At 53.9% G+C, this 11,619-nt stretch overlaps 1 protein-coding gene across 1 annotated transcript in view; it reads right to left on the bottom strand.

Moving 5' to 3' along the window:
- Window positions 1-633: 633 nt before the first annotated feature.
- The window catches only part of LOC120062166 (extensin-3-like), a 15,314-nt gene continuing 4,328 nt past the window's right edge, over window positions 634-11,619 (bottom strand). The window contains exon 2 of the mRNA XM_039011972.1: window positions 634-1,035. Within this exon, the coding sequence (XP_038867900.1) occupies window positions 634-1,035 (402 nt within the window). The remainder of the gene's footprint in view (window positions 1,036-11,619) is intronic.

Raw genomic sequence — 11,619 nt, 5'->3', positions numbered from 1 at the left:
GCGTTGCCATAACAAAGAGGTTGAACACTTATTGACTCAAGATATTTCTGCTTTTCATTTATTTTATTTTTTTATTTGTAAACATTTCTAAAAACATAATTCCACTTTGACATTATGGGATACTGTGTGTAGGCCAGGGACAAAAAACATCTAAATGTAATCCATTTTAAATTCTGTCTGTTACACAACAAAATGTGGAAATAGTCAAGCGGTGCATACTCTCTGAAGGCACTGGATGAGATGGTAATAGGCCCTGGGTTGCCCCTAGTGGACGGTGCAGGAAATTGCCATGGAAATAAAATGGCAAGCCATGCCGTAACTTCACCATTTCAAACTCGCCTAGATATGCTGTTTTGCACTAGAATTTGGCCTGGATATACAAGCAGGTCCTTGAATTTCACTGACTTATTCTGAGAATAGAGAACCGGATAAAGGACCAGACAAGGCATTGCACTACTCTGTATGTGCCACACTCACCCTATACCACCCTATACCAACAGCGTATACTATTGGTTTTCAGCCTTTTGGATAGGATCAAGTGCAGTGTGTGTGAGGCATGCATCATGCTGTGGATGGTAGGGTCTGGTGGGGTCCTGTCATGCTGTGTTGATGATAGGGTCTGGTGGGGTCCTGTCATGCTGTGTTGATAGTAGGGTCTGGTGGGGTCCTGTCATGCTGTGTTGATGATAGGGTCTGGTGGGGTCCTGTCATCCTATGTTGATAGTAGGGTCTGGTGGGGTCCTGTCCTGCTGTGTTGATGGTAGGGTCTGGTGGGGTCCTGTCATGCTGTGTTGATGATAGGGTCTGGTGGGGTCCTGTCATGCTATGTTGATAGTAGGGTCTGGTGGGGTCCTGTCCTGCTGTGTTGATGGTAGGGTCTGGTGGGGTCCTGCTGTGTTGATAGTAGGGTCTGGTGGGGTCCTGCTGTGTTGATAGTAGGGTCTGGTGGGGTCCTGTCCTGCTGTGTTGATGGTAGGGTCTGGTGGGGTCCTGTCCTGCTGTGTTGATGGTAGGGTCTGGTGGGGTCCTGTCATGCTATGTTGATAGTAGGGTCTGGTGGGGTCCTGTCATGCTGTGTTGATGGTAGGGTCTGGTGGGGTCCTGCTGTGTTGATAGTAGGGTCTGGTGGGGTCCTGCTGTGTTGATAGTAGGGTCTGGTGGGGTCCTGTCCTGCTGTGTTGATGTAGGGTCTGGTGGGGTCCTGTCATGCTAGGGTCTGATGGGATCCTGCTGAGTGGATGGTAGGGTCTGATGGGGTCCTGCTGTGTGGATGGCAGGGTCTGTTGTGGCCATGTCCTGATATTGATATGAGGTAGAGGTCTTCACTGATCCCCCTGTACCAGAAACCCCGATCCGGGACCCTAGTGGTTCCGGATCCAGAATTCTGCACTACAGCCTCAATTAGCCTAGTTAGCTAACTTTAGCTACTTTAGCTAGCCTTTCCCAGTTGGATGCAGTCAAAACAGGTACAACGTAATCATATTTCATGATAAATAACCTAGCTATGGCAGCTGTTAGTCTACTATAGCTTGTGTTCGCTTGGTTGATTGCTGTCTCTCCTTCCCTCCTTCCTTCTCACCATGTCACTCGCTCACAGTACAGCCACTCCCCCGCCTGCTAGAGCGGCATCTCTCTCCCTCCTCTCACGCTTTATCAGTTCTGGTTAATAAAGTAGCTTCTGCTGCGTCCCTAACTCGGATCGGACCGGTGTGGATCCGACCAGGTCTATACGGAACGGGTCTAGTTGTACTCGGGTCCATTCGGATCGTCATAATTTAAAATGTTATTCATACATATCGGTCCGGGTGGGAAAGCCGGAGGTCCATTTCGGAACGGGTCAGACCTCTAATATGAGGGTCCGGTGGAGCCAGGCCTTGATGTTGATGGTAGGGTAGGGTGGGGCCAGGCCTTGATGTTGATGGTAGGGTAGGGTAGGGCCAGGCCTTGATGTTGATGGTAGGGTCTGGTGGGGCCAGGCCTTGATGTTGATGGTAGGGTCTGGTGGAGCCAGGCCTTGATGTTGATGGTAGGGTAGGGTGGGGCCAGGCCTTGATGTTGATGGTAGGGTCTGATGGAGCCAGGCCTTGATGTTGATGGTAGGGTCTGGTGGGGCCAGGCCTTGATGTTGATGGTAGGGTATAGTGGGGCCAGGCCTTGATGTTGATGGTAGGGTCTGGTGGAGCCAGGCCTTGATGTTGATGGTAGGGTCTGGTAGGGCCAGGCCTTGATGTTGATGGTAGGGTATAGTGGGGCCAGGCCTTGATGTTGAAGGTAGGGTATAGTGGGGCCAGGCCTTGATGTTGATGGTAGGGTCTGATGGAGCCAGGCCTTGATGTTGATGGTAGGGTCTGGTAGAGCCAGGCCTTGATGTTGATGGTAGGGTAGGGTGGGGCCAGGCCTTGATGCTGATGGTAGGGTCTGGTGGAGCCAGGCCTTGATGTTGATGGTAGGGTCTGGTAGGGCCAGGCCTTGATGTTGATGGTAGGGTCTGGTAGGGCCAGGCCTTGATGTTGATGGTAGGGTATAGTGGGGCCAGGCCTTGATGTTGATGGTATGGTAGGGTAGGGCCAGGCCTTGATGTTGATGGTAGGGTAGGGTGGGGCCAGGCATTAATGTTGATGGTAGGGTCTGGTAGGGCCAGGCCTTGATGTTGATGGTAGGGTCTGGTAGGGCCAGGCCTTGATGTTGATGCTAGGGTATAGTGGGGCCAGGCCTTGATGTTGATGGTATGGTAGGGTAGGGCCAGGCCTTGATGTTGATGGTAGGGTATAGTGGGGCCAGGCCTTGATGTTGATGGTATGGTAGGGTAGGGCCAGGCCTTGATGTTGATGGTAGGGTAGGGTAGGGCCAGGCCTTGATGTTGATGGTAGGGTAGGGTGGGGCCAGGCATTAATGTTGATGGTAGGGTAGGGTGGGGCCAGGCCTTGAAGTTGATGGTAGGGTCTGGTGGAGCCAGGCCTTGATGTTGATGGTAGGGTCTGGTAGGGCCAGGCCTTGATGTTGATGGTAGGGTCTGGTGGAGCCAGGCCTTGATGTTGATGGTAGGGTAAGGTGGGACCAGGCCTTGATGTTGATGGTAGGGTCTAGTGGGGCCAGGCCTTGATGTTGATGGTAGGGTAGGGTGGGGCCAGGCCTTGATGTTGATGGTAGGGTAGGGTGGGGCCAGGCCTTGAAGTTGATGGTAGGGTAAGGTAGGGCCAGGCCTTGATGTTGATGGTAGGGTATAGTGGGGCCAGGCCTTGATGTTGATGGTAGGGTAAGGTAGGGCCAGGCCTTGATGTTGATGGTAGGGTAAGGTGGGGCCAGGCCTTGATGTTGATGGTAGGGTATAGTGGGGCCAGGCCTTGATGTTGATGGTAGGGTAGGGTGGGGCCAGGCCTTGATGTTGATGGTAGGGTAGGGTGGGGCCAGGCCTTGATGTTGATGGTAGGGTCTGGTGGAGCCAGGCCTTGATGTTGATGGTAGGGTAGGGTGGGGCCAGGCATTAATGTTGATGGTAGGGTAGGGTGGGGCCAGGCCTTGAAGTTGATGGTAGGGTCTGGTGGAGCCAGGCCTTGATGTTGATGGTAGGGTAGGGTGGGGCCAGGCATTAATGTTGATGGTAGGGTAGGGTGGGGCCAGGCCTTGAAGTTGATGGTAGGGTCTGGTGGAGCCAGGCCTTGATGTTGATGGTAGGGTAGGGTGGGGCCAGGCCTTGATGTTGATGGTAGGGTCTGATGGAGCCAGGCCTTGATGTTGATGGTAGGGTCTGGTGGGGCCAGGCCTTGATGTTGATGGTAGGGTATAGTGGGGCCAGGCCTTGATGTTGATGGTAGGGTCTGGTGGAGCCAGGCCTTGATGTTGATGGTAGGGTAAGGTGGGACCAGGCCTTGATGTTGATGGTAGGGTCTAGTGGGGCCAGGCCTTGATGTTGATGGTAGGGTAGGGTGGGGCCAGGCCTTGATGTTGATGGTAGGGTAGGGTGGGGCCAGGCCTTGAAGTTGATGGTAGGGTAAGGTAGGGCCAGGCCTTGATGTTGATGGTAGGGTATAGTGGGGCCAGGCCTTGATGTTGATGGTAGGGTAAGGTAGGGCCAGGCCTTGATGTTGATGGTAGGGTAAGGTGGGGCCAGGCCTTGATGTTGATGGTAGGGTATAGTGGGGCCAGGCCTTGATGTTGATGGTAGGGTAGGGTGGGGCCAGGCCTTGATGTTGATGGTAGGGTAGGGTGGGGCCAGGCCTTGATGCTGATGGTAGGGTCTGGTGGAGCCAGGCCTTGATGTTGATGGTAGGGTAGGGTGGGGCCAGGCATTAATGTTGATGGTAGGGTAGGGTGGGGCCAGGCCTTGAAGTTGATGGTAGGGTCTGGTGGAGCCAGGCCTTGATGTTGATGGTAGGGTAGGGTGGGGCCAGGCATTAATGTTGATGGTAGGGTAGGGTGGGGCCAGGCCTTGAAGTTCATGGTAGGGTCTGGTGGGGCCAGGCCTTGATGTTGATGGTAGGGTCTGGTAGGGCCAGGCCTTGATGTTGATGGTAGGGTCTGGTAGGGCCAGGCCTTGATGTTGATGGTAGGGTATAGTGGGGCCAGGCCTTGATGTTGATGGTAGGGTCTGATGGAGCCAGGCCTTGATGTTGATGGTAGGGTCTGGTAGAGCCAGGCCTTGATGTTGATGGTAGGGTAGGGTGGGGCCAGGCCTTGATGCTGATGGTAGGGTCTGGTGGAGCCAGGCCTTGATGTTGATGGTAGGGTCTGGTAGGGCCAGGCCTTGATGTTGATGGTAGGGTCTGGTAGGGCCAGGCCTTGATGTTGATGGTAGGGTATAGTGGGGCCAGGCCTTGATGTTGATGGTATGGTAGGGTAGGGCCAGGCCTTGATGTTGATGGTAGGGTAGGGTGGGGCCAGGCATTAATGTTGATGGTAGGGTCTGGTAGGGCCAGGCCTTGATGTTGATGGTAGGGTCTGGTAGGGCCAGGCCTTGATGTTGATGCTAGGGTATAGTGGGGCCAGGCCTTGATGTTGGTGGTATGGTAGGGTAGGGCCAGGCCTTGATGTTGATGGTAGGGTATAGTGGGGCCAGGCCTTGATGTTGATGGTATGGTAGGGTAGGGCCAGGCCTTGATGTTGATGGTAGGGTAGGGTAGGGCCAGGCCTTGATGTTGATGGTAGGGTAGGGTAGGGCCAGGCATTAATGTTGATGGTAGGGTAGGGTGGGGCCAGGCCTTGAAGTTGATGGTAGGGTCTGGTGGAGCCAGGCCTTGATGTTGATGGTAGGGTAAGGTGGGACCAGGCCTTGATGTTGATGGTAGGGTATAGTGGGGCCAGGCCTTGATGTTGATGGTAGGGTAGGGTGGGGCTAGGCCTTGATGCTGATGGTAGGGTCTGGTGGAGCCAGGCCTTGATGTTGATGGTAGGGTAGGGTGGGGCCAGGCATTAATGTTGATGGTAGGGTAGGGTGGGGCCAGGCCTTGAAGTTGATGGTAGGGTCTGGTGGAGCCAGGCCTTGATGTTGATGGTAGGGTAGGGTGGGGCCAGGCATTAATGTTGATGGTAGGGTAGGGTGGGGCCAGGCCTTGAAGTTGATGGTAGGGTCTGGTGGAGCCAGGCCTTGATGTTGATGGTAGGGTAGGGTGGGGCCAGGCATTAATGTTGATGGTAGGTCTGATGGAGCCAGGCCTTGATGTTGATGGTAGGGTCTGGTGGGGCCAGGCCTTGATGTTGATGGTAGGGTATAGTGGGGCCAGGCCTTGATGTTGATGGTAGGGTCTGGTGGAGCCAGGCCTTGATGTTGATGGTAGGGTAAGGTGGGACCAGGCCTTGATGTTGATGGTAGGGTCTAGTGGGGCCAGGCCTTGATGTTGATGGTAGGGTAGGGTGGGGCCAGGCCTTGATGTTGATGGTAGGGTAGGGTGGGGCCAGGCCTTGAAGTTGATGGTAGGGTAAGGTAGGGCCAGGCCTTGATGTTGATGGTAGGGTATAGTGGGGCCAGGCCTTGATGTTGATGGTAGGGTAAGGTAGGGCCAGGCCTTGATGTTGATGGTAGGGTAAGGTGGGGCCAGGCCTTGATGTTGATGGTAGGGTATAGTGGGGCCAGGCCTTGATGTTGATGGTAGGTTAGGGTGGGGCCAGGCCTTGATGTTGATGGTAGGGTAGGGTGGGGCCAGGCCTTGATGCTGATGGTAGGGTCTGGTGGAGCCAGGCCTTGATGTTGATGGTAGGGTAGGGTGGGGCCAGGCATTAATGTTGATGGTAGGGTAGGGTGGGGCCAGGCCTTGAAGTTGATGGTAGGGTCTGGTGGAGCCAGGCCTTGATGTTGATGGTAGGGTAGGGTGGGGCCAGGCATTAATGTTGATGGTAGGGTAGGGTGGGGCCAGGCCTTGAAGTTCATGGTAGGGTCTGGTGGAGCCAGGCCTTGATGTTGATGGTAGGGTAGGGTGGGGCCAGGCCTTGATGTTGATGGTAGGGTCTGATGGAGCCAGGCCTTGATGTTGATGGTAGGGTCTGGTGGGGCCAGGCCTTGATGTTGATGGTAGGGTATAGTGGGGCCAGGCCTTGATGTTGATGGTAGGGTCTGGTGGAGCCAGGCCTTGATGTTGATGGTAGGGTCTGGTAGGGCCAGGCCTTGATGTTGATGGTAGGGTATAGTGGGGCCAGGCCTTGATGTTGATGGTAGGGTATAGTGGGGCCAGGCCTTGATGTTGATGGTAGGGTCTGGTGGGCCCAGGCCTTGATGTTGATGGTAGGGTATAGTGGGGCCAGGCCTTGATGTTGATGGTAGGGTCTGGTGGAGCCAGGCCTTGATGTTGATGGTAGGGTCTGGTAGGGCCAGGCCTTGATGTTGATGGTAGGGTCTGGTAGGGCCAGGCCTTGATGTTGATGGTAGGGTAGGGTGGGGCCAGGCCTTGATGTTGATGGTAGGGTCTGGTAGGGCCAGGCCTTGATGTTGATGGTAGGGTCTGGTAGGGCCAGGCCTTGATGTTGATGGTAGGGTCTGGTAGGGCCAGGCCTTGATGTTGATGGTAGGGTATAGTGGGGCCAGGCCTTGATGTTGATGGTAGGGTATAGTGGGGCCAGGCCTTGATGTTGATGGTAGGGTCTGGTGGAGCCAGGCCTTGATGTTGATGGTAGGGTCTGGTAGGGCCAGGCCTTGATGTTGATGGTAGGGTCTGGTAGGGCCAGGCCTTGATGTTGATGGTAGGGTATAGTGGGGCCAGGCCTTGATGTTGATGGTAGGGTCTGATGGAGCCAGGCCTTGATGTTGATGGTAGGGTCTGGTAGAGCCAGGCCTTGATGTTGATGGTAGGGTATAGTGGGGCCAGGCCTTGATGTTGATGGTAGGGTAGGGTGGGGCCAGGCCTTGATGCTGATGGTAGGGTCTGGTGGAGCCAGGCCTTGATGTTGATGGTAGGGTAGGGTGGGGCCAGGCATTAATGTTGATGGTAGGGTAGGGTGGGGCCAGGCCTTGAAGTTGATGGTAGGGTCTGGTGGAGCCAGGCCTTGATGTTGATGGTAGGGTCTGGTAGGGCCAGGCCTTGATGTTGATGGTAGGGTCTGGTGGAGCCAGGCCTTGATGTTGATGGTAGGGTAAGGTGGGACCAGGCCTTGATGTTGATGGTAGGGTATAGTGGGGCCAGGCCTTGATGTTGATGGTAGGGTAGGGTGGGGCCAGGCCTTGATGTTGATGGTAGGGTAGGGTGGGGCCAGGCCTTGAAGTTGATGGTAGGGTAAGGTAGGGCCAGGCCTTGATGTTGATGGTAGGGTATAGTGGGGCCAGGCCTTGATGTTGATGGTAGGGTAAGGTAGGGCCAGGCCTTGATGTTGATGGTAGGGTAAGGTGGGGCCAGGCCTTGATGTTGATGGTAGGGTATAGTGGGGCCAGGCCTTGATGTTGATGGTAGGGTATAGTGGGGCCAGGCCTTGATGTTGATGGTAGGGTAGGGTGGGGCCAGGCCTTGATGTTGATGGTAGGGTATAGTGGGGCCAGGCCTTGATGTTGATGGTAGGGTATAGTGGAGCCAGGCCTTGATGTTGATGGTAGGGTAGGGTGGGGCCAGGCCTTGATGCTGATGGTAGGGTCTGGTGGAGCCAGGCATTAATGTTGATGGTAGGGTAGGGTGGGGCCAGGCCTTGAAGTTGATGGTAGGGTCTGGTGGAGCCAGGCCTTGATGTTGATGGTAGGGTCTGGTAGGGCCAGGCCTTGATGTTGATGGTAGGGTAAGGTGGGACCAGGCCTTGATGTTGATGGTAGGGTAAGGTGGGACCAGGCCTTGATGTTGATGGTAGGGTAGGGTGGGGCCAGGCCTTGAAGTTGATGGTAGGGTCTGGTAGGGCCAGGCCTTGATGTTGATGGTAGGGTCTGGTAGGGCCAGGCCTTGATGTTGATGGTAGGGTAAGGTGGGACCAGGCCTTGATGTTGATGGTAGGGTAAGGTGGGACCAGGCCTTGATGTTGATGTTAGGGTCTGATGGAGCCAGGCCTTGATGTTGATGGTAGGGTCTGGTGGAGCCAGGCCTTGATGTTGATGGTAGGGTAAGGTGGGACCAGGCCTTGATGTTGATGGTAGGGTAAGGTGGGACCAGGCCTTGATGTTGATGGTAGGGTAGGGTGGGGCCAGGCCTTGAAGTTGATGGTAGGGTCTGGTGGGGCCAGGCCTTGATGTTGATGGTAGGGTCTGGTAGGGCCAGGCCTTGATGTTGATGGTAGGGTAAGGTGGGACCAGGCCTTGATGTTGATGGTAGGGTAAGGTGGGACCAGGCCTTGATGTTGATGGTAGGGTAAGGTGGGACCAGGCCTTGATGTTGATGGTAGGGTCTGGTAGGGCCAGGCCTTGATGTTGATGGTAGGGTCTGGTAGGGCCAGACCTTGATGTTGATGGTAGGGTAGGGTGGGGCCAGGCCTTGATGTTGATGGTAGGGTCTGGTGGGGCCAGGCCTTGATGTTGATGGTAGGGTAGGGTGGGGCCAGGCCTTGATGTTGATGGTAGGGTAGGGGGCAAAGGCCTTTTTGAGTGTAAGTGGGGCCCTTGGTAGGGTAGGGTGGGGCCAGGCCTTGATGTTGATGGTAGGGTCTGGATGGGGCCAGCTCTTGATGTTGATGGTAGGGTAGGTGGGGCAGGCCTTGATGTTGATGGTTAGGTAGGGTGGGGCCAGGCCTTGATGTTGATGGTAGGGTAAGGTGGGGCCAGCCTTGATGTTGATGGTAGGGTAAGGTGGGCCCTTAGGCCCTTGATGTTGATGGTAGGGTAGGGTGGGGCCAGGCCTTGATGTTGATGGTAGGGTTAGGTGGAGCCGTTGTGATGGTAGGGTAAGGTGGGGCCAGGCCTTGATGTTGTGGTAGGGTGGTGGGGCCAGACCTTGATGTTGATGGTATGGTAGGGGGCCAGGCCTTGATGTTGATGGTAGGGTAGGTGGGGGCCAGGCCTTGATGTTGATGGTAGGTAGGGTGGGGCCAGGCCTTGATGTTGATGGTAGGGTCTGGTGGGGCCAGGCCTTGATGTTGATGGTAGGGTAGGGTGGGACCAGGCCTTGGTGTTGATGGTAGGGTAAGGTGGGGCCAGGCCTTGATGTTGATGGTAGGGTAGGGTGGGGCCAGGCCTTGATGTTGATGGTAGGGTAGGGTGGGGCCAGGCCTTGATGTTGATGGTAGGGTAAGGTGGGGCCAGGCCTTGATGTTGATGGTAGGGTAAGGTGGGGCCAGGCCTTGATGTTGATGGTGGGGTAAGGTGGTGCCAGGCCTTGATGTTGATATGAGGGTCTGATGGGGCCAGGCCTTGATGTTGATATGAGGGTCTGATGGGGCCAGGCATTGATGTTGATATGAGGGTCTGATGGGGCCAGACCTTGATGTTGATATGAGGGTCTAGTGGGGCCAGGCCTTGATGTTGATATGAGGGTCTGATGGGGCCAGGCCTTGATGTTGATATGAGGGTCTGATGGGGCCAGGCCTTGATGTTGATATGAAGGTCTAGTGGGGCCAGGCCTTGATGTTGATGGTAGGGTAAGGTGGGGCCAGGCCTTGATGTTGATATGAGTGTCTGATGGGGCCAGGCCTTGCTCTGTCATAGATCATGCAGCATATCTCAAACATATCCCCTCAGTCCCTAGACACTGCTACTGCTGCTCTGGTCTCCTCTCTCTCTGGCACCAATGCTTCTCTAAACTGCTTTTACTTTATTATCGTCACCTCTGCTATCTTCTCCTCTCCCAACCCCCCCTCTTCCTCCCCTCCCTCTCCACCTCTCCCCTCCTCCTCTCTCTTTCCACTCCTCCCCTCCTTCTTCTCTCCTCTTCTCTCCCACTTCTCCCCCCCTCCCCCCATCTCCCAATCTCCCAAGAGAAGAGCTGTATTAAAATCCACTGGCTTCTACACCACCAATTTAGAATGCGCCATGAAAAGGAATCTTAACTGTAACTGTCTGAACTCCTGGTTTACAATGGAATACAGTTACCGTACCACAGCAGACTGTGTGTAAATACAGTTACCGGATCACAGCAGACTGTGTGTAAATACAGTTACCGTATCACAGCAGACTGTGTGTAAATACAGTTACCGGATCACAGCAGACTGTGTGTAAATACAGTTACCGTATCACAGCAGACTGTGTGTAAATACAGTTACCGTATCCCAGCAGACTGTGGGTAAATACAGTTACCGTACCACAGCAGACTGTGTGTAAATACAGTTACCGTACCACAGCAGACTGTGGGTAAATACAGTTAAAGTATCACAGCAGACTGTGTGTAAATACAGTTACCGTACCACAGCAGACTGTGTGTAAATACAGTTACCGGATCACAGCAGACTGTGTGTAAATACAGTTACCGTACCACAGCAGACTGTGTGTAAATACAGTTACCGTACCACAGCAGACTGTGGGTAAATACAGTTACCGTATCACAGCAGACTGTGTGTAAATACAGTTACCGTATCACAGCAGACTGTGTGTAAATACAGTTACCGTACCACAGCAGACTGTGTGTAAATACAGTTACCGTACCACAGCAGACTGTGTGTAAATACAGTTACCGGATCACAGCAGACTGTGTTTTAAATACAGTTACCGTATCACAGCAGACTGTGTGTAAATACAGTTACCGTACCACAGCAGACTGTGTGTAAATACAGTTACCGTACCACAGCAGACTGTGTGTAAATACAGTTACCGTACCACAGCAGACTGTGTGTAAATACAGTTACCGTATCACAGCAGACTGTGTGTAAATACAGTTACCGTACCACAGCAGACTGTGTGTAAATACAGTTACCGGATCACAGCAGACTGTGTGTAAATACAGTTACTGTATCACAGCAGACTGTGTGTAAATACAGTTACCGTACCACAGCAGACTGTGTGTAAATACAGTACCGTACCACAGCAGACTGTGGGTAAATACAGTTACCGGATCACAGCAGACTGTGTGTAAATACAGTTACCGTACCACACAGACTGTGTGTAATACAGTTACCGGAAAAGTGAAAAACGGATCACAGCAGACTGTGGGTAAATACAGTTACCGTACCACAGCAGACTGTGTGTTAAATACAGTTACCCGTACCACAGCAGACTGTGTGTAAATACAGTTTACCGGATACACAGCAGACTGTGGGTAAATACAGTTACCGTACCACAGGCAACTGTGTGTA

The sequence above is a fragment of the Salvelinus namaycush genome, chromosome 17 (genome assembly GCF_016432855.1).
Source record: "Salvelinus namaycush isolate Seneca chromosome 17, SaNama_1.0, whole genome shotgun sequence".
Classification (NCBI taxonomy): Eukaryota; Metazoa; Chordata; class Actinopteri; order Salmoniformes; family Salmonidae; genus Salvelinus; species Salvelinus namaycush.
This window is presented reverse-complemented; position numbering and strand designations above follow the sequence as displayed.